At 53.5% G+C, this 21,454-nt stretch overlaps 8 protein-coding genes across 8 annotated transcripts; 2 read left to right on the top strand and 6 right to left on the bottom strand.

Annotated features, from left to right (window-relative positions):
• Nucleotides 1-2,557: 2,557 nt before the first annotated feature.
• J7T54_005189 (uncharacterized protein) lies at nt 2,558-3,014 on the bottom strand (the record flags this gene model as incomplete). The annotated part of the gene is made up of 2 exons (XM_051505935.1): nt 2,558-2,641; nt 2,748-3,014. 2 exons carry the CDS (start codon nt 3,012-3,014, stop codon nt 2,558-2,560), a joined length of 351 nt encoding a protein of 116 aa, XP_051362834.1.
• A 967-nt stretch (nt 3,015-3,981) lies between these two features.
• On the bottom strand, nt 3,982-6,180 carry J7T54_005188 (uncharacterized protein; the record flags this gene model as incomplete). The annotated part of the gene is made up of 2 exons (XM_051505934.1): nt 3,982-5,085; nt 5,131-6,180. The coding sequence occupies 2 exons, from the start codon at nt 6,178-6,180 to the stop codon at nt 3,982-3,984; spliced, it is 2,154 nt and encodes a 717-aa protein (XP_051362833.1).
• A 2,825-nt stretch (nt 6,181-9,005) lies between these two features.
• J7T54_005187 (Laccase-like protein) lies at nt 9,006-10,897 on the top strand (the record flags this gene model as incomplete). The annotated part of the gene is made up of 3 exons (XM_051505932.1): nt 9,006-9,106; nt 9,159-10,499; nt 10,552-10,897. The coding sequence occupies 3 exons, from the start codon at nt 9,006-9,008 to the stop codon at nt 10,895-10,897; spliced, it is 1,788 nt and encodes a 595-aa protein (XP_051362832.1).
• A 76-nt stretch (nt 10,898-10,973) lies between these two features.
• On the bottom strand, nt 10,974-12,284 carry J7T54_005186 (uncharacterized protein; the record flags this gene model as incomplete). Its single annotated transcript, XM_051505931.1, has 2 exons — nt 10,974-12,079; nt 12,137-12,284. The coding sequence occupies 2 exons, from the start codon at nt 12,282-12,284 to the stop codon at nt 10,974-10,976; spliced, it is 1,254 nt and encodes a 417-aa protein (XP_051362831.1).
• Nucleotides 12,285-13,083: 799 nt separating this feature from the next.
• Nucleotides 13,084-13,948, bottom strand: J7T54_005185 (uncharacterized protein; the record flags this gene model as incomplete). The annotated part of the gene is made up of 2 exons (XM_051505930.1): nt 13,084-13,478; nt 13,927-13,948. The coding sequence occupies 2 exons, from the start codon at nt 13,946-13,948 to the stop codon at nt 13,084-13,086; spliced, it is 417 nt and encodes a 138-aa protein (XP_051362830.1).
• Nucleotides 13,949-15,076: 1,128 nt separating this feature from the next.
• On the bottom strand, nt 15,077-15,956 carry J7T54_005184 (putative oxidoreductase C30D10.05c-like protein; the record flags this gene model as incomplete). The annotated part of the gene is made up of 3 exons (XM_051505929.1): nt 15,077-15,484; nt 15,547-15,705; nt 15,774-15,956. The coding sequence occupies 3 exons, from the start codon at nt 15,954-15,956 to the stop codon at nt 15,077-15,079; spliced, it is 750 nt and encodes a 249-aa protein (XP_051362829.1).
• Nucleotides 15,957-17,368: 1,412 nt separating this feature from the next.
• Nucleotides 17,369-18,754, bottom strand: J7T54_005183 (uncharacterized protein; the record flags this gene model as incomplete). Its single annotated transcript, XM_051505928.1, has 1 exon — nt 17,369-18,754. One exon carries the CDS (start codon nt 18,752-18,754, stop codon nt 17,369-17,371), a length of 1,386 nt encoding a protein of 461 aa, XP_051362828.1.
• A 1,051-nt stretch (nt 18,755-19,805) lies between these two features.
• Nucleotides 19,806-21,122, top strand: J7T54_005182 (alpha/beta-hydrolase; the record flags this gene model as incomplete). Its single annotated transcript, XM_051505927.1, has 1 exon — nt 19,806-21,122. One exon carries the CDS (start codon nt 19,806-19,808, stop codon nt 21,120-21,122), a length of 1,317 nt encoding a protein of 438 aa, XP_051362827.1.
• Nucleotides 21,123-21,454: the final 332 nt, after the last annotated feature.

Genomic DNA, 21,454 nt, shown 5'->3' with positions numbered 1-21,454 from the left:
GCCTGTGCCTGTGCCTGTGCCTGTGCCTGTGCCTGTGCCTGTGCCTGTGCCTGTGCCTGTGCCTGTGCCTGTGCCTGGGCCTGGGCCTGGGCCTGGGCCTGTTCCTGGACCCGTATCATAATAGGTCTCAAATGGCCCTCTACGGATACTATCACGAGAGTTTGCGCTTAATCACTGCTAGGTTTTTCTCTTGGCCTCGAACCCTCGACCGACCCGTCCCGCACGTCGCCTAATTTCGCTGTTCAGCTTCATCCGTTCAAGGGCTTGGCTTGTATAATGAGAGTGCTACTAAACTCAATGCTGACGCTTCCAAGCTCGGCAATTTCCTTGCAAGTCGCAACAGCTGAACAAGGGCGAGGCCGGGTCTCTAGCGCCTCCAATCAGCTTGTTTGCGTTGGGTGATTTTACTCAGCAGCGAGGGCCGCGAGGCTGCGCTGGACCCTGGAAATCTCTTAGCTCTGCTCGACGCTCGTAATTGACGACTTGACCGGCTGTGACTTGGGGCCGTATTCCCCCACAGCCAGAAGCCCGCAGCGCTCAGCCACAGTCTACCAATCGTAAAGATCGTCATCTGTCGTCTTGGACTCTTGGCTTTGCTAAGTCGCTGACCGCCATCCTCGCGAACGTTTCCACGATACCGATGCGAGACTGTCGTTGTCAGCCAATCTCGCCGAAAAGAAGCAAGCAAACGGACAAATCGGTCTTTTCGGAGGTAGGCCTGCCGCCTGCTGCAGGTACGAGTACGGATACCTGCCAGCCCCTCGTCTGCCTGCCTGCAGCTCGCCTGCTCACCGTGATCGTGCCTTGCATGGTGATTCCTCACATGATGCCTCCCAGCGTTGCTAGTGCCTCGATTGCAACGCACATCTGCATTTCCCGCCCACCCATTCTTTCAGCCCGGATGGGATTCTCCCCTTGTCACCCATGGCAAACCAGCATGGGTTTCAATTGATGAATCTTTGCTTCTTCGCTCGGTTGCTCCGGCCATGGCCATCAATGACTTCATGGATTGATAATGCGATTTTCCATCACCATGGCTGCCACACCTCTGTGACTTTCCATCAACTCCGCACCCAATGACAGCGCGGAGATGGCTTCGCCCAGCACCAAGCTGACCAAGCCCACCAACCTCCAACCCAGCCAAGCCATCATGCCGATCGGGCGGATGGTCAGGTCCGTCACGCACTAGCTATGCGAACACCTTGGTCAGATGATGGCAGGACCTGCAGCCACCGAAGTTTCCTTGTATTGTACCGCCACGACAGTGTTCAAACTTCAAGCCATTCAGCCTCAGCTCTGCTGTATTGGAGCCTGGACGCAGTCGATAATTTCGCTTTGCTGATAGCATACGTATCCGGGGCCGCACCGCAGCTCAGCTTACTATATGCCCTTGTCTTTCGTTCTGCTGCTTTGGGATTGTAGCCTTGTAGGTACGGGGATGCAAGACTCCGCTAGCAATCCCATTGCCCTGGTGTGATTTGAGCTTCCCAGCTGCGGGAGCTATCGATTTCTTGTCAGGCACAATCAACAAGGCAGAGCTTGCAAGGGAGAATACTCCGTAGTAGCTCCTCGGACGTAATCACAACGATCGACGCAGCGTGCCCACGGCGTGATTGGTGCCCGCGCTCAGACATTCTGGACAATGACTACACTGACTCGATCTCGGACACGACATGAAGGTTATTCATGATATTGCGGCCAGCCGTCTTGTCTACGACCGAATCCGATCATTGGGATAACCGCCGAAACGGTGATTATCACATACATTCTTTACCGTTAGTCTCGAGGTCAAACGCCAGATCCTTGCATTAAACCACCCCTACGACTCATGTCGATCGTCCCAGACGCCGGCACCGTCGTTGTTGAACCTACCTACTATCATCAAAGTACTTCTATGAAGCTATTCCCAGTTCCACGCCCCAGTCCTGCCCCCTTCCCTCCCCCATGACATCGTCTATTCACCAAGACATCTCACATTCAACATAAGACAAGGAAGCGCATGTCCTCGGCATTCCATCCATTAAAGAGCTCGCATGACTCCTCACACGACGCGTGCGCGGCGTCACCTAGCTCCCGCGGTTGGGGTTTTCGGTGTCATCCTCTGCCTTGAATTACGGCGGGGTATTTGTGCGCTGAAACAATAGAGGGAAAATGTGTCGATCGCGAGAGCCCACGGCTCGATGAAGCTCTTTTCATCGACATGTCTTGCCATGATATCAGAGTGGCGAATGATTCTGAAACGACGGACAAGCGCGCGCGCGTCCACTACCGATGATCTCCTTTTTGCACGTTGGATCACCCAACCCGTGTCTCATATCGCGCAATGTGATCTTCCATGCGGAGAATGATGACATGTCTTTTGCGCGTCTTGATGTCCGCGCCAGCCAGCCTTTGAGACCGCATGAAATGCAGTGCGATTGTTGGGCGACGTGATCTTCGCATCAGCACAGCGCGCTGGTCATCTCGATGAGGCTCCGTTCATGGGAAGCTTGCTTGCCGCGTCAATGGCAGACCAGTGAATACCCAAACCACGTCTCTCGTGTCATACATCTCCTGCTTATCGTAGAATACCGTCACTCTCACCCTTGAATCGCTCCACGCGTCTCTGCTCCCAGTTTTCCAGGTCGCGTCCCGCGAGTCGCTGGCGTCCATTGTTAGCAGCATTCTCTCGGGGTTTCCCACTCTTTCTGTATCCATTGGTTTCGACCAAGATCAGGGTTCTCCTGGACGAGAGGAATGACACTCACATTGTACTCCTCCCGCATGTCGACCTTTCGGCCGGCCCGCCGGACACTAAGCTCCTCCTCCTTGCTCATCTGCCGCACCTTGCGATCGTGCTTCTCGTACCGCACTGCCGTCGCGGGCGTGAGGACAAAGGAGCCCGCAATGATGATACCCAGAAAGGGCAGGCCAAAGGTGAGAAAGGGGTGCTTGTTCATGAGCGAGCGGTACCGCATGCCGATGCGGTTCATGTCGGCCGACGACCGGAACTTGTTCGACTGGAAGGTCGGCATTGTGGTGTGTTTGGTCGACGCGGCTCTTTATGCCGCGGTCGTATCAGTAGACAGACAAGTCCCGAGAGTGCTCTGGACAATGATGATGCTGGCTTTTCGCGGAAGTCTTGGGGAGCTCGGGATTGGATCTTGTCGCGCAATTGCCAGACGACCGGACTCCACCGGCTGGTGCCTTAATAAGCACCGGTCTCATGCGCAATGAGGTTACCCTAGTCTTCGGAAGCGAGAGACTACGTACTTCATACTGGCTTGCAAAAACTACAATGGACTATCGAAATCTAATAGATTGCTCTCAAGGTCTTGGGGCCATTAAAGTTTGACATGAGGATTTGAAGTAAAGCCTTGACGCTGCTACTAATATGCAAAACTAATTTCGAACTCATTCCATGCGTGCTTCACTCGAGTCAACCAATTGCCAGTACAGGACAACAAGGCACAAACCTTCTAGGGAATGACAAGAGTCAAGAGCCTTATAGCCATAACCAGCGCCACATAGCAAGCCTCACACGAGTACAGAAAAATCACGGAAGCATACAGACAATGAGGATCACTGATCAGAACAGTAGTCCACATTACAGAACCAATTCTCCTCATATGTATATGTACCCTATGCCCGCCTCGCTCTCGTCAAAAGCATACGTTATACCGCCATGCCTCAATCAAACACATCAAGTAATCCAGCGCCTGACAGTGCTCCTTGACCAAATAAAACCGTTGAATCAAACATTGGATGCCCGGAGGTTCAACACATCGCCATGCTGCTTCTGCGTCATTGTACAGGGTAGTCGACGACAGACGGTGGGGAGCCGTTCATCATCCCAAGGAAGAAAGGAAAACACAAGTAAGGTTGTGCCCAGACAAAGGGAAGATATAATCGGCATGTCGCATGTCGTGTCCATCTCGTCGTCGAGCATCTCGTCGTCGAGGGATAGTGAGAGGTAAAATGTTCCAGAAACAAAAAAGATGCTCATCGCTCTATGCTCGGTGGTGGTGCCTGCCAGCCATTGATGTATGCCATGAGGCCCATCCCTATGAGTACAACGCCCAGTGCAGAGGCGTACGGTAAACCTGCCTGCAGAGGAGTGTCGGGTGCAGTCTTGGAGGCGTTCATGGGCGTGATCGTGGTAGCCCTGGAAAGTGTCGGGGCATCACTTTCGCCCACAGCCCCATCCGACTGAGGCACATCTGTCGTCTCTGCGGATGCTAGTGCTGCCTCGGCGTTCTCATCGTGGGAGGTCTGCACATCGGCCGTCCTCTTGCGCGATCTCGAGCGCCTTTCCTCCTGATCCGCCGCTCGCCGAGCCTCTTCCGCACGTAGTTGAAGCACCATCTCGGCCAAGCTCTTACGATCAGCGTCCCGTGCGGATTCAGCGGCCTCGCAACGCCCCTTCCAGTGAGCGACTTGCTCCTGCATACTCTTCATTTGGCCATCCATCGTGTCTATGCGTTCCTGCAATGCGGCCGCGGCCGCCTTGGCTTCAGCACCCTCATTGTTGGCGGCCGTGCTGGCCTCGAGCTCGACGCTAGATTCATCGTCGGCCATAGGCTCCACAGACTTGTCCATGGAAAGCGTAGGCTCCACCACTGAGCCGTTGAGATGGGTGTTTGCAGAATCCTCGAGGCGCCTGGCCAGACTCTCGGCCAGTTCGCGTGCCTCACGTTCTTTCTGCAACATCGTTTCCAACTCCTTCATGCGAGCTGTCTGCGTGTCCATATCCCGCTTCGCATTGTTGAGTGCTTCTGTAAGTTGGATGATCTGTGACATGTTCTCCTGCCTGATCGGGGAGCTTGCCTCAGGGCCTGACTTTGAGCGCTCCGTGATCCCACGCTTCAAGGAAGGCGCGCTCGGCTTCTCGGGTAGTGGCTGCTGCGGAGGCGGCGCAGGCGGTTCGGAAAACCGTGACTTGGGTTCTGGTCGAAAGGGCAGCCCGTTCACCAGATGCGCCTTGGGGGCCTCAGGCGCTTCCGGTTTCTCCAAGTCCTTGACATCGTTCTTCGATAGGAGTGTGCCGACAAACTGGTTGGTCCTGTTCAAATCCTGCGCCTGTAGCCTCGCTCCTCTCATTTCATTCTGCCAAGTCAGCACAGTCAGCAATGCAAGGTCAAGTGCACTTACCGCAAGGCGTTTCAAAATCTGATCTGTCGCAATAGGTGAGAGGAAGAACGGTCGATGCTGCGGCATATTGGCCTGCGCGCTCACAGCCTGCGGATTGGGCGCCATCCGGCCGTTGTTGGCCATGGCTGCATTACCTCCTTGGCGTCCCCGCGGCTGCGCACCCGGTTGAGCTATCATGGCGCTGTTTGCTGGATCCAAGTCTCCAAAGTTCATGTCAAGCACATTGTTCGACGCGCTCATGAACCCAGAGTGCTCCACCTTGGCGGCGACCTTGTGATGAACCACAGTCTTCTGGTCCTCACTAACAATATCGATACCGAGTTCAAGATGATCGCCTGTCTGGAGCTCGTGTGGCTCCGACTCACGGTTCTCCTGGGATAAACGCGTGCCATTAACAAAGGTGCCATTTGAAGACTTGACATCGCGAATGTAGATCTTGCCGTTTCGTTCCGCGTAGATTTCGGCGTGTTGCCGTGATAGCACCTTGCTGTCGAAGAAGCCGTTGAACGCTGTAGGTATGGTCTTCTGGTTGGTCTGCCGTCCGATACGAAGTGTGTCTGGTGCAAAAGGTACACCAATCGTCTTGCGCTCAAAGGTGCCGTTGAGTGACAACAAGTAGAGTACAGGCTGCCCCGGTGGCAGCTGATTCGTGCTCAGAGGTCTCGGCATCATGCTTTCAGGAGTGAGCTGAAGCAAGCCGGACCCGTTCTGTTGCAAGGGACCTCCATGCTGCTGCGGCTGCTGCTGCGGTTGCTGCGCGGCAAGCATTCCGTTGGACCTCCCCGATGGCAATCTCGAAAAATCCGGCTGCAGGTCACCTTTATTCGGCGGCCAGGGTTGTGTTCGGGGTCGTTTCCGAGACGCGCTGTTGGCCGCCCACTGGCCTTGGTCGGAGTTGGTCGAGATGGATGTGCCAGACGGCTGAGACGCGCTCGTCAAGGCCGTGGATGCGGACGAGGCAGAGGTGTTGGATGAGAGCGATGAAGACGAGTTGGAGCGTGATGGAGTTTTGCGCGGCACGAATGTGCCTCTCACGTCGTCAGGGTTCATCGGGTTGTTGCCGTCAGTAGAGCCCCATGCTGGTAGTGATATCGGGGCCAACGTCCGAGAGCTCGCGACTGCAGTCATGAGAAGCACTGATCACTGTAATGGACGTCGGGAAGGTGCGTCGGTGGTCGGAGGCGATCGGAGACACTGCGGTGGCGAAGGGCTCTGGAAGAGGCGATGCCAAAGCAAGGCCGCGCAGAGCCGTCGAAAATTCAAAAATCGCGACGTGCTCGTCAATGTCGGTCGTGGAATAGGAACGTTCTGATGGTCAAAGTCCGTCAGCGTGAGGTCTTGGCCAGGAGCTAGGCTAGGTGGTCAATTTAAGCGCGGCCCAAGGGCCAAGCGACATCTGCTAGGTGCTTGCACAGGGTCGCAGGAAATCGAACAAGACATACAGGATGAATACGGCGAAGAGGCTCGCGATCATGAGCGTCGCCCGCGAGATTTCTGGCAATGTCGAGATAGGCTTGTCGTTAGGAGGAAAGATTTGGGTTCTGTCCCATTGTCCCTAACCGCCGTCTAGCGTGATAGAGCTGGACCTGGCTGGGGGCCGGGCAGGAAAGAGTGGGGCTTTTCACACCTAGCCTGAGCTGAGTATCACAATGTGGCGCGGCGTGGAATACAAACCTCAAGAAGGAGACAAACATAGGAGATTGCAGGCGTGATAATCATCAGTAATAGGATATAGACCTATGCATTGTGAGTTTCAAATAACGGTTGTCGGTACAAATTGGCACACAACATCACGTCAGGCGTCTTGCGTCTGGGAGCTCTCCTCACGTGATATGTACCGTGTGAGACTTGTGATAATGACGGAACTAACTGTACGATATGCACTGTACACAGCGTTCGCATAAACTTTATGCCGCTGCACAGACCTAGAGTCAGCCCAAGTCGGGCTAAGCGTGGGGCGCATTGAAAGCTGGGGAAGCTGCTGGACCGAAAGTTGAAATCGTGAACCGAAGACTCGAAGAAGCTGCAACACCTCATCACACAACATCTCGAAAATGCCCCCCGTCGCGAATATCAAACATGGCCAGGCTGGCCCGTCAACCTTTGACAAGCGTATGTTTGGTTCCTGGCCACGCAGCACGAGGCTAATCGCAAACAGTCAAGATGGGCGCAATGATGGGCGGCAGTACGACAAACAATCTCCCTCCTCGAGACCGCGACTGACCTTTGATAGCTGTGGGCTGCATTCTCGGCTTCATGTACGGCACCATCAACATTTTCCGCTACGGCGCTGGCACGAACGGCGTGATGCGCACTCTTGGCCAATACATGGCCGGCTCCGGCGCGACCTTTGGGTACACGACTTTCCTTTGATCACTCGTTGATAATGTCCGCTGACAACCCGCCAGGTTCTTTATGGGTGTAGGAAGTGTTATCCGCACAGATGTGGCCGACCCCGAAATTCGCGAAATGTACTTGCAAGCGCAGCGACGACCGATAATTTGGCGATCACACCAAGCATGGAGGCGAGACTAGGCGAACACGAGCTGATCGAAGTGTATTGTTGCGTATGAATAGGTCCGATGTAAAATACGACAACTTGTTTCTATATATCCATCATGAGGTGCCCTTGTCGTCGGCGGATCGCTTCACTTGTGAATCTGTTCGTTGGGGAAGCGCACAATCTCGGGGGTCCTGCTGACGAGAATATTCAACGACATCGAGGCCATGTCCTTGCCGAGACGAGGTCTTTCAAAGTGTCTCGTGCATTTCCGGTGTCAAGGTTCGAGGGTGTCACCAAATGCTTCATAGAGCAGCCACTTCGCGCACGCCGCACCGCCACTCTCGGGCCGTCTAGACAGCTGAAGATGCGCGCATCTGGCTTTCGACTGCTAACAAAGAAGGGTATACTCACAAAGAAAAATACGATGGGATTATGCCGGTCTGCATCCGACTTTGGTAATCCGTATGAACATCTCACACGGAAAGAAGATCACATGAGACTACACGACACCGGTCCGGCCAGCTGAAGAGTTGCTCCAGATTGCAATCTAACACAGCAACAGTGCTGGTACGAGGGGAGCCTTCCATCTTGTTCCACCTTGTACTGCATCAAGGGAATCACTTTTCGACTCGTGTATGCAAGCATGTGCGTCGAGTCGCTTCGAAGCAAGGGACCTTTCCAGAGGGCTGCGCGGTTTCACAACATTTCTTTTCCAGGGCCTTGGCATGGCCGGACAATGCATCAGTTTACTGCTGGCCTGAAGACCACCCGCTCACCGCACCCGAAGTCATCGGGCATTCACCTTCAATGATCGACTTGGACTTTCGACACTTGAGGATGCGACTAAGACGTGGATTCAGGGGCAAGGCGTTGTGTGGAGGTTAGCTTTCAGCAGACGCCACCGAGAGTCGCATCTGCCGAGCTTAGCACGCGAGCATGACGATTGCCCGGTTGCAGGTGGATGGGAGAGCATCGGATGAAAAGAATGCCTATGAATGGCCCCGAAAACTCAGCTGGTATGTACGTCTTGGCTGATCACCGTGGTATTTACAGTAGGGGACTCTGGTTGGCGAGCTTGGCGATGACACATAGGCCGGCGAAGCCTCAAAATATATCACACGAGCTTACGGCTACGGTACCGATCGTTTCTTGTGCAATGTCATCCCAGCTAGCGTCTGTCAGCCCCTGACAGCCAATACAAGATCGTCATGGGGCCAAGCGTACAGCACAGCGTACTTTACAGAACCATCAAAGTCGGAGCGACTGTCTAGTCCTTCAGAGGATATAAAGCCGACTGGTGTCCAACCCGTACCAAGCACCAGGTTGAACCTTTTCCATCTGTCAATTTTTAGAGTTACAATCACACATCATTATGGGAAATTTCCAAAGCCATAACCCCAGAGCCGGCCACGGCAACCAGCCTTATCATGCTGGGCATGTTCGGAGTAGGATCGGCCAGAACAAGACAAACGGGTAAGGCCCTCACGTGGACTGTTCATGTTTGGCAAATGCTGATATGGCACAGGAAATCACTTCTCGGTACTCTCGCCGCGGCAGCCTTGCCTGCCTTCTTGTCGAATAACCCTCTACCAAATGGGTACCCTTGGAGTCACCTATCCTCTGGCACCGACTACTACCACGAGGCACCATATACGGGTGTCATAAGATGCTACGACTTTACGATTTCCCGGGATAACATTGCCCCAGATGGGTATCTCAAAGACGTTCTTCTGATCAATGGAGGCTTTCCAGGCCCCCTGATTGAGGCCAACTGGGGCGATACAATACAGGTCACCGTGCGAAATAATATCACGTCTCCAGAAGAGGGCACTGCTCTCCATTGGCACGGCTTTCTACAAAAAGGTACCCCTTGGGAGGATGGCGCCCCTGCAGTGACCCAGTGCCCGATTGCCCCCGGGAAAGAGTTCACATATGTGTTCCAGGCTAACATGTACGGGACTACATGGTACCATTCTCATTACTCGGCGCAATATGCTGGCGGCCTGATTGGACCCATTGTGATTCATGGTCCGCAATGTGCAGATTATGACATTGACCTGGGTCCGGTCATGTTGACTGATTGGTATCATGAGGACTATTTCACGCTGGTGGAGCAAACGATGGCCGTCAACTCTACACCCGTATTTGTGGACAACAACCTGATCAACGGCAAAATGAACTTTGACTGCGCCAATGTCAAGCACGGAGACAGCACACCTTGCGTGAGTGATGCCGGTGTCTCCCAATTCCGGTTCGAGAAGGGGAAGAAGTATCTGCTCCGATTGATCAACGCCGGCGCAGAAGCTTTGCAGCGTTTCTCGATCGATGGCCACAGTATGACGGTGATCGCCAATGACTTTGTACCAGTCCAGCCTTACGAAACCAAAGTTGTCACCTTGGGTATCGGTCAACGAAGCGACGTCATTGTCGAAGCGAATGGTGAGCTTGATGCATACTACATGAGGAGCAACATCTCGAAGATATGCAGCCTGGCAAGGAACCACGATGCTTTAGCAGTGATTTACTACGACGACGCCGATACGTACAGCGAACCCAAGTCTGAGGCATGGGACATCCAGGACCCAGGCACATGTGCCAACGATGATCTCGAAACGACCGTTCCTTTCAAGGAGCTGGCCCTGCCTGAGGCTGAATTGACATATGAAATGGAAGTCAAGCTCTTTGTCAACGGATCCGGCATCAAGTTGTGGTCCCTTGATGGAGTAGCGTTTCGAGGGAACTATAATAGCCCACCTTTGCTGTTGAGCATCTTGGGGAACTATACCTTTGACGAGGAGTGGAATGTCCGGCGCACAAGAAACGCCAGGAGCGTCAGGGTGAATGTCATCAACGACACCCCCGTTTCGTAAGTGCATATCTTTTCAAGCTTGCCGTCGCAACGAGACTGACAGACCTAGACACCCCATGCACCTACACGGCTTCGACATGTACATTCTTCACGAGGGACTCGGCCCTTGGGATGGAACCATAGTGAGGCCCTCGAACCCGCAACGGAGAGATGTCTTCCAAGTTCGTCCCAATGGACATCTTGTCATGCAGTTCGACGCCGGCGAGAATCCGGGCGTGTGGCCTTTCCATTGTCACATTGCATGGCACGTGAGTGCGGGCTTCTTCGTGCAGTTCCTTACTGGCGAGGACAAGGTACGAGGCATGAAGATCCCAGCGGTTGTGGCGGAGACGTGTCGTGAGTGGGCAGCTTGGACGGGAGAGAATATCCCGGACCAGATTGACAGCGGGCTATGAACGGGTGCTCAGCGTCGGGAGGACCCAGTGTGCGATATTTGGACTGTTCATTATTCATATCTATGGGAAGCAGGCGTTATAAAGCTGGTTTATCCTTTGGCTCCTCGTCGTTCCCTTTGCTGTCGTCTTTGACCAAGTCAGCCTCTGTAGGCGTGTGCGCCCGCGCGGCGTCTCTGCCATATTGTCCTGTCGAGCGCATTCGAAGACCATCCCCATCTAGCGTTTGGGACGGGGATTCTGGTTTGGTCTGCGTGGGTGTCTCAGGTGTCTCCTCAGACGCTGCTGCTATCTCTTCCTCCTCTGTACGCAAGGTCTCCTCATGTTTCTTCTGTTCTGTATCCTCTTCCTTCTTCTCGCCGTCTAGATGCAAAACATTGTCCACATCAGCCGTCAACTTGGCCACCTCGTCCTCCAACTCCTCTTCATGATCTTCCCTCTGCGCCAGCTGTCGCTTAACTTCTCTCTCACCGACGACGCTCTTCCACAGCTTCTCCAGCTCGTCTCGCCAGCCAAGAGCGTCCGCAAACTTGCGCACTTGTGCATCGCAGTCGCCCAAAGCCAGGACATCGTCGCTTTTCGCTCCGATCCCACCCACGCGCTGCAGGTTGAACAGCACGCGTGGTTTGCCCTCTTGTACCATGCCTGGCAGTGCGGCAAAGGGATACACCGACAAGCTGGTCCCGATGATCAGGACCAGGTCTGCCATGCCGAGCCGGTAGGTTTCCCGATCAAAATGCTTGGGCAGCATTTCCCCAAAGAAGACAATGTCCGGTTTTACTAGACCCTTGCACTCCTTGTCCTCGCAGCGAGGGACGTCACCCCTTTCCACGTGCTCCACCATTTTGTCGCCATCAAATTCCTTTTTGCATTCTATACACCGCTGCGTTGCAAAGCTCCCATGTGCCTCGACAACCTTGTCCCCTGGCACGCCCGCTCTTCTCTCTAAGCAGTCGATGTTTTGGGTGAACAGTGTATCCAGGAGGTTCTTTTGAGCCAAGAGTGCGATAAAGGCGTGCGACACGGTGGGGTGGAACTTGCCAGGGTAGAGTTCGCGAGCGAGTATGTAGAAGGGCTCAGGGTGTTCGCGGAAATACGATATATCGAATACCGCTTCTGCGTAGGGCAAGTCCAGCCTTGATAGGTTGTCGTATAGACCAGTGCCAGGACTCCTAAAATCGGGAACTAGTCATCACTGTCAGCCTACCGTCGCGTAGCTCGAGTCTTCGGTGGCTCACGTACTGCCTGCGGCGGTGGAAATGCCAGCGCCCGTCAGCACGACAATGCGCTTCGCGCGGCCCGAATTGATGTACTCGGCGACCCCATCCAGGTCTTTCGAGGGCAACGTCACTGGCGGGCCGTTGGAGATCGAGCTCTCTTCTTGGCCCATCTTGCGACGAGGGACGCGGGGTCCTTTGTCTTTGTGCTTGTCGCGGCGGCGGCGACCTATGGTTGCGTTTGAACGGTTCCAAAGGGCGTTGCAAAGCCGGCGCATAGGTTTGGGGCAGAGAGTGATAAGTCGCGGAGGTTGGCTTGTGTCGTGTGTATAGATTCGCGTGCAGCTGCCTAGCCTAGGCCTCTTTATCTTGTACAATTTAGGCCCTGCTGCATGACGAAAGCGTTGCGAGCTGGACGTTGTGCAGGGTTACGGCGGGATAGGGTCGCTATTTTCGGCAGCGATCGTCGAAAATGAAGAATGGGTCCATTAAATACCTAATAGGGATTTAGAGCGCCAGCCTAGATCAGCCTGATCAGGCACGACAGAACAATTGAAAGCAGCGTCCAACAATGCTTTGAGCAAGAGAAAGACGAAGTAGGTTTCAAAGTGCGTTTGTGTGTACTGGAAATTCTGTAGGTTTTTTTTTTCGTTGATAGCGCGGGTCAACACGGCTCTTCTAGCATCAGCTGGGCACAAGGACTTTTGAGTCATAGTGACTATCTGATGAGCCACGTTAAGCCAGGAATTGTGCTGAAGAAACAGTGTTACTGTGTCGGAAACGGCATGACGAGAAACGACCCTGCGACAAATCAGAAAACTGGCCACGCGCGCTGGGGACTCATCGACGGCCCGTGTCGCCATGCGAGGACCATGAAGGACGACAACACATATTCGACCAACCTTTTAAGAAACCTCATAAGAAACCTCACTTTCCCATAAACGCCACATTATACTCATTGCCATTTTACATTCATCCATGCCGCTCCCTTGCCTGTGCGAACTGCTCCTCCTGCAACCGTGCCAGCTCCTCCATACTCATGCCACTGTTTGCAAACTTGTCCTGCTTCTTCTCCCGCCCTTTCTGCACCTCCTTGTGTTCCGCCGCCGCCTCCATGACGATACTGACGTAGTCTGTGAAGCCCAGCTGCTCGAGGGCCTTTGTGATATGGTCGCAGGCAATGGTTTTCTTTGCCTCCTTTTCCGAGATCTCGTTGGCTTCCGATGAGATGAGGGTGATGAACTCGACACAACATTCAATGAGGACGTCGCGAGCTTCCTTGGCAAAGGAAAGGCCGGTGCTGCTGGGCAGGATCTCTGTGACAATTTTCTGGACGGTGGCTTTGGGCAACGATAAGTCGTCGTTACCTGGAGGTATGTTAGCGTACTGGATACAACAGAGAGCATGAAGCAAGTGAGATGTGGAAATGAGCTACACCCCGAATCGATCCGTTTCCAGAACTTGTCTTGATTGCTCATGCGCATCGCAACGGTAGATGAGCTGGGACTGTGTCGTTTCGGAGTGATACTTGCGATTGTGCAGACGGCAGAATATGGATGGATACTCCGGAATACTCGAGGGAGTATATGATGCGTGATTCGGTGACAATAGCAAGACTTCTAAGTGAATGAGATCAGTTGCGATGAGGTGAGGCTCATCGGTGCTGTTGTTTGCTCGAGGAACAACACGCCAACATTTCATGTTGGCTGCGCTTGCAGACAATCATGGACATATTGTCTCGAGCAAGCATCCTTACTCACGTAGCCGTTCAGATGGAGGTACCAATGATCAAAGACAAAAACGTCCATAACTCACCCGCAAACTCGTGATCTGACATGGTGTTAGTGTGAAGCTGCGTCGCCTCCCTTGTCACGCAAGATATAGGTGGTCTGCAAGATGTCCCGAAGACGGGGACAAGTTTTCGAAAATGATGCGTCAAGAAATAGGCAAAAATATCTTCAGATACTGATACAATGGAATAAATTGAACGTTGTTCGTGCGGTTTGCTTCTCTTTTGCTCGTCGAATGAGTGAGTCGCGTCGCGTGCATGAAATGAACCTCCAAACCCGTAGACGCCATGACGAGGGGCGGCGCCGCCATATTATACCTATCAGGCAGCCTTCCAGCGGCCACTGTGGCGCTAGCTCAGTACCGTGGCGCAAGTGCCACCCAGTGTCTCCACAATTTCGAGTCACCAAAAGCTCGAAAAAGTTCGTTCGTTTCTTTCCGCGCAAGTTTCCTTCCTTCCAACCAGCAGCAATGCTACATCCGCACCATCACGACATGCGATGCGCCGCGTGCCACAATACATGCGCGCGTGATTGAATGACTTGGGTAAGTCTCTTTTGCTACCCCCTTCGCTTCTATGATGATTTTTGTTGTCGCCCCAGTCATAAGAGGTCCGACAAGCCTCTAGTGCTGATTGACACTGTCTTAGCCAAATAGACGTTTGCTGATCGACGCGCACACACTTTCGTCTTGCTGCATCTTTGAGTGGCCTTTGCTAATGCCGTACAGAAAAAGTAAGCGACTCTTCCGCCAGAGTACCTGCACGTTGCCGCCATGATGCCTTGCTATACGGTACTATCAAATACCGATCACTCGTGACGGAGAAAAACGATAGCCTGAGCGACAACATCGTGCATGCACACTTTTGCAACTCCAAGTCTTGACGTTGCTAATGCGGTCAGGTCTTTTGCAGAACGAGGTGTTTGATCTCAGTGTTTGATCTCCAAACAATGTGATGCATGACTGATAGGTAAGAAGACCTTGCACGCATTTTCCTTACAGAATCACCCACCATTTGCATGATGATACAACTTATTCCATGCTAATACCGAACGCACCCATGTGGATATAAATAAGAGCTTTTCATCTTTCGACTGACTTGCAACACTCCCTTTCACATTTCCATTTCCATCACTTGGATTAAGCAGCTGTTAACTCGTGTGGAAAGACAGGTCTACTACTGCTGAAAGGCACCCATCTCCTCGCCATTCCATTTTACCAGCTTGCCACTCAGGTTGTTGTCCGGGTTGGCCACAAATGCCGCAATCACATTCCCAGGCTGCTCGGGCTTGAGCAGGGTGCCCGTGTTGTATGCATCGACGAAATCGTCGTACACGGCCTTGCCCATGGTGTCCTTACCCTCGGATCGTAGTGCTGCCTGCATGTCGGTGTCAACGCGCCCCGGCGCCAGTGCCAGGGACGTAATGTCCGGCTCTTCTACAGCAATGTGCGCGGAGAGTGCGTTAACCGAGGACTTCGATGACCCGTAGGCGCCCCAACCCTCGTAGGCCTTGGTGGACGCGCCGCTCGAGACCCAGATCAGGCAGCCCTTGGACTTTCGTAGCTCTGCGAGTGCAGCCTTGGCCTGTGGGTGTGAGCAGTGACCGTAGGTGACATTAGCCGAAGAGTTTGGGAAGAGTAGCTTACCATGGTGAAGTTGCTGAATACATTGACGTTATACACGCGCTTGAGGTCTTCCAGTGACGAGTCCACCATTTTCTTGGGGTTTAGCACACCGTGATTGATCACCACGCCGTTCACGCCGCCAAATTTCTCAACGGCCAGAGTGACCAGTTTCCCTGGGATCTTTTATGCGTATTAGCTCAGTTGGTTCCTAATAAAGTTCAGAGCAAGCCAGGCAAGTATGTACACACAGTCTCGTCGGTCATGTCACCAGCGACATATTCGACTTGCTTGGGTGACTGCGCCTTGATTTTCTCAAGCAAGTCGGCTGAGCGTGCGGCAAGTACCACGTTGTGTGATTGGGAGAGCAGGCGTTTGGTCACGGCGAGTCCGATGCCTTTGCTCGCGCCGGTGATGATGAATGTCTTGGCCATGTTCTTTGATCGTAGGCTGGAGTGGGACGTCTTTTCTCGCCTTGCGTAGAACGAATGAGGAGGAGAGGCTTGGATTCGAATGGTGAAGATGCAAACAAGGATGGATCATGACGACTATCGTGTGGGGCTCAAGATGATATCGTAGTGGGGGTTCTGCGTCAAATTGTTCGCAATTTGAAGAGCTTGCGGGAACAGCTTTAGTCTACGACCAGCCATGGTAATACGTATTCCGGTCTTCCAGGATTTGTATGTGCTCTCGCTAACTTGAAGGCGCGCTGTGACGATGTGAAAAAATCGACGCTGGGATGCAAAGAGCTATATATACTCTAAATTATGCCTGGCTTAATAATGATGCGTTGGCCGAGTGGTCTAAGGCGCTAGACTTGAATCTGCTTTCAATATCTAGTCTCTTCGGAGGCGTATGTTCGAACCATGCACGCATCGGATTTAATTTTTGGACAACCACCCTTTTTGCAATGAGACCCGACGCGCTATGAATCGACTTTCGCAAAGGTGATCTTCTATCGGAGAAGGTGATAAGAAATGTCGATAACGGAGTCGGAAACTCTGATGGAGGGAAACATAATGTTGACTGTAGTTATCAACGATATGGGCTCGCTTAGACGTGATTCTGGGTTGTTGGTTGGCTGTCAGCTGGTGCTGTCACAGGCTGACGTTGCAGATTGGCACAGGATACACACTGGAATTTTGACCTCAGTGGCCCTACAGTTTCCAGAAGCAACCGCAGCATGAGTGAGCGTGCAAGTCATACCAGGTGGCCGCCCATTTCGGTCGCAACTGTAGCCTCTTCTGCGACAACTCTAGTCCATTCGAGAGTTGTTTGTGGGCAGTGGACCAAGGTCCAAAGCAGGTGGTGGAAGAGCCTCGTGCTGTCTCCGATATCCCTACATGTCTCCGCACATCCCCCCTGAGGACATCGCACGCTCCAAACAAGAACATCCGGTTCCTCTGACAGCTGGGAAGAAATGGACCAGAGTCCACACGCACGAAGAACCGACGGAAGATAGTCCTATACTGCCTGTGACGTGAGTGGGAAACGATGGATTGTGGCCTTCTGGCCGGTATATCTAGGGGCTCGTGGTCCTTTCCACTTCTGCATTATCAGCGTGCTTTCGAGTAGCTCTCCCATCAGCCAAGCAGAGGGTTGATGTGTCACCCATGCTACGACTGTTGTACAGTGCTGCTCGTATCCGCCTTCCCCTTTTACACACTCGTCTCTATTAGGCTTAGATTCACAGCGTATAGCAGTTTCGCTTCCTGACCAGGTCTCGGATGTGGCGCTTTACAACACTCATTATTTTGCCCAAGACGGCAAGGCGTGGTCAGGTATATCGCGGGTAGATCCATATCGCGGTTTGCTTTGACTCATTGTAATGTATGCACATGATTCACTACCAATTAAACCGACTGACCGGGTCAGTAAGTTCACAGACCCTGTGAAACTGTTCCCGTATCCAGACGACTTGATCCCCACGCAGCCCACGACAGATGAGCTCTCCGCCCTCCTTTGACAGCACTTTGATCAGGCTATTCAAGTGAAGCAGTGCGTGCGAAGGGCCTTGAACCAGTATATGTCGCTTGTAATCGAGGAGACTCATCGCCTGATCCCCTCGGAGATACTGCGTACGCACGGCTTCGTCCAAGTCCTGGTCGTGGTAGTTGGGGATTCTGATCGCTGGGTCCGCCAAGTCGCGCATGCCTCCGTGATTTTGGCGGTTGCCCAGGTAAAACGGCATAGACCGGCAGATGGAGTCCACCAACTCCCTGCCGCGATCGGGATCTGGGAAACTGTACTCCTTGGTAGCAGTCAAGATGGTTCGCTGCAGCGCCTCGGGGGGCGCTTTCGCAAGCAGACAGAGCTCCATCCGCAGGACCATGAGCCGGCAAACGCGCCATACATTCCAGATCGTGGCAATCTGGACGGTCGGGTATATATCGCAGAACCCGAAGTAAGCAAAGGTGTCTTCTTCGGGTTTTGTATATATCTGCCATGAGGCCGGCACCAACTGAACCCAATCCAAGAGTTGTGCGTCAACGGACGAAGCGTCCTGCCACCAAGTCGCGAGGGCCAGACCATCCAGGTTATTCTTGGCCAGCCCGCATATGAGGATGGATAGTCTCTTTTGCAAATCGGCAATCGAGAGCCCGATCATGTCCAAGACTGTACTCGGGTTAGCTGGCATAGAATCGTCCCACCCCGCATCGAACCATACATCCAGGCCCGAGGTGTCGTCCGGTTGCACTTCCATATATGTCGACACATCACAGTGCCGCAGGTAGCTCCTCAAGTATGCTCGGCAATCCGAGTCCGGGACGCTCCCGGCGCCATGTTCGAGCAATGCACGAGCCCCATCCTGGTGGGCGCGCATGGTACGCTGGTGCGTCGATCGAGCAGCGAGGCTCTCGTAGAAATGCATCAAGATAGCGCCGAGGACGGTACTGTCCTTTGAGCGCTCGAGGGGATCATTGAGAGCTGTTTGCATGCGACTCAACGCCCTGGTAAACGGAGGATGAGGCGTTCGATAGCTGTTTGCTGGGGTTTTCCACAAACTCCAGAGCTTCGTCGACACGGCGGTCAGGACGGTGGAGAGGACAGAATCCGGATGCTCCTTGGCCACGACAGGGAAAAGAGGCTCCAGGAAGCCCTGGGTCGAGTGAAAGCTGCGTCCCAAGCCCGCAATCGAGGTGAGGAAGAAACAGACAGCGGATGATTCGTCGCTGGGGGTAATCGTTGCTGGTATGACAGCCTGCCTTGTCCATTCTGGTGCTGTCGACATGCGAGGGCTCCTGGACCGTGATGTGGGCGAAAGGAGCCTTGCACCAGTGCCCTGGTTCTTGAACCGAATCCCGCCTGTCTTGTTCTCTGATTCGTAACCTCCACACACCCGTCGCAGCCGGAGGCATTCACGACAGCTTGGCCTGTCCTCGTCGCATCTGACGCGTCGTTTGCGACATGTCGAACAGCCCTTTGAGGGGCCATGATTGACCATGTCTGCTGCGCAATGATCACGAGGACCGGTGTTACTTCTGGTTGAGGGTTGCCACGCGGCCGGTTCTGTTTGCGATTCGCCGCATCCAGGGACTGAGTTATAGATCCCGTCGTGCGGAAATTAGATAGCGTTGCGAACGAATCATAGATTGTTGAGTTGAAGACGAGTGGAGCATTGGACAGTTGCTTGACAGGGACTGAGCGCGGTTTAGTAGGAACGCGCACGCACGCAGTTCCCTCTGTACACAATAATAAGGCAGATTTACATCATCACTCTCTGACCACAATAGCTACGCGTGACATAGATCTAGCCGCGTTTGATAGCCTTCGGACAGGTGGGGACGTATAACAGCGACTCGTTGCGGAATTCAGTGATGAATTCATGGTCCAGGCCTTCTCATCTGCCAGACTTGTGTTGCTAGTAAGTAAGACTTAAGGTCTTATGGGCTGGGCTATGCTACTATGGCAGTGTTCGCGGGTGGAGTTGCGAAAGTCGTGGGGTGGCTGAAACTAGAGAGGGGCAGCGCATTACAAGGCGACCAATCGCAAAAAAGTTGCCTTATCCGTCCTAGTCGTCACGGTATTATTCACGAGAGCTTCATGGTTCCTGGGAGTGCACAACCAGGAAAACACCAATCGCAAAAAGGCTCGATGCACGGCTGGTGAATATTGTTAGTGTAGGTTGGTTGTGGGCTGCTCTCGCTGGAACAAGTTGCGAGAATAAGCAAATGAAGATAAAAGGCATTGGATCGCCGAGAACATTGTAAGTGATTAATACCGTCATCAGCAACTCTACCCAATCTTCTCTACTATACACTTACTTCTGAGTGCCTTTCAAGATGAAATTAACTTCCCTGTTCAGCGCTGTTCTGCTGGGGGCAACGGGAGCCTCAAGCTCCATCCTCTCCCGCGACTCTGGGCCATCAACTTCGTCAAAGGAGCCGGGGGATCCCATCATCCTCTTGAGCGAGGATGAAAGCTTCCATTTCGAGCTGCTCTTCACCCTCGGAAACGCCATATTCGGGGCTGGCGACGTCAACGACGTCTTGGCCGCAGCGAAAGACATCAAGGCCGGGAACTCCACCAGCTGGCTTGAGACCTTCCACGCATTGGCCGAATACACCCAGAAGCAAGCCGAGGATGCGGACAATGCGTACGATCCATTGAATGTCCGGGAAGCCTGGTTCGCCGCATCGAGCTACTACCGTCAAGCCGACTTCTACAACCATGCGAACTGGACGGACCCGCGTATCAATAGCTTCTGGCTCGAGCAACGCGCTGCGTTCGACAAGGCGCTTGCTGCACTGCCCGTTCCTGGCGAACGTATCCAGATCACGACCGACAACTTCACCATTGAAGCAATCTGGTATACAGCCGCAGCCGACGGGGTCAAACGGCCGACCTTGGTTATCGGCAACGGATACGATGCCGGCCAAGAAGATTCCTATCACTCGTTCGTCGTACCAGCCTTGGCCCGTGGCTGGAATGTCATGACCTACGAAGGGCCAGGGCAGCCCACGGTTCGCCGCAATGATGACATTGGTTTCATCCCTGATTGGGAGAAGGTCCTCACGCCAGTGATCGACGAGTTGATGAACCGCAAAGGCTGCTTCGTCGATGAAGACCGGCTGGTCCTTGTTGGCATTTCAATGGGTGGGTATCTAGCTGCTCGTGCCGCTGCGTTTGAGCCTCGAATCAAGGCTCTTATTCTCAATGGCGGCGTGTGGGATGTATACGAGGGATACGCCGGTCAGCTGACCCCGGACCTGAAGGAACTTCTCGCTGCGGGCAAGCAAGAGGAATTTGACGAGGCTGCCTTGCCGCTCTTGGATAGCCCACAGGTGCCTACAGCCGTGCGCTGGGGTCTAGGACACGGACTGTGGTGCTTCAAACAGCATTCCCCGTACCTATGGCTCGAATCGCTCAAGCAGTACACTCTCAAGGACGTTGTGGAGAAGATAAACGTAACCGTCCTTGTCGTCGATTCCGAGTTCGAGGGGTTCTTTGCTGGCCAGCCGGAGGTTGTCAAAGACGCACTAGGCGATAAGGCAACTTACAAGTTCTTCAATGGAACAGCTGGATATCACGTCCAAGTTGGAGCTGGGCAGGAGTGGAACAGGTACCAGTTTGCCTGGCTGAACAAGACGCTAGGATGAGCACGATTAGCTTCAATGTGTCGCGACCCGGCCTGGAGGTTAGCCAAAAAGGCCATGTGTATTAGACCGCAATAGATGTATATTAGGCGTGCTCGAACCGTACTCCTGGCTGACAGCATTTGCCGTGGAACATCACCCTCTGTTCGCTGATTGCCCGGGGTTTGGTAGCTCAAACCAAGGGGATAAATGCGTTGGAGTACGATACAGATAGGCGATGGTCCCTCGCCAAAATCGAGGGAACAATTGCTATGTGTATCTAACAAGTTATCATGCAGGGCCTTGTTGGAGGGCTTTCGATCGGCGGCTGGTTGAGTTCTACTTGACTATCCTCA

The sequence above is a fragment of the Emericellopsis cladophorae genome (genome assembly GCF_022114955.1).
Source record: "Emericellopsis cladophorae strain MUM 19.33 chromosome Unknown NODE_17_length_331089_cov_116_747350, whole genome shotgun sequence".
Classification (NCBI taxonomy): Eukaryota; Fungi; Ascomycota; class Sordariomycetes; order Hypocreales; family Bionectriaceae; genus Emericellopsis; species Emericellopsis cladophorae.
This window is presented reverse-complemented; position numbering and strand designations above follow the sequence as displayed.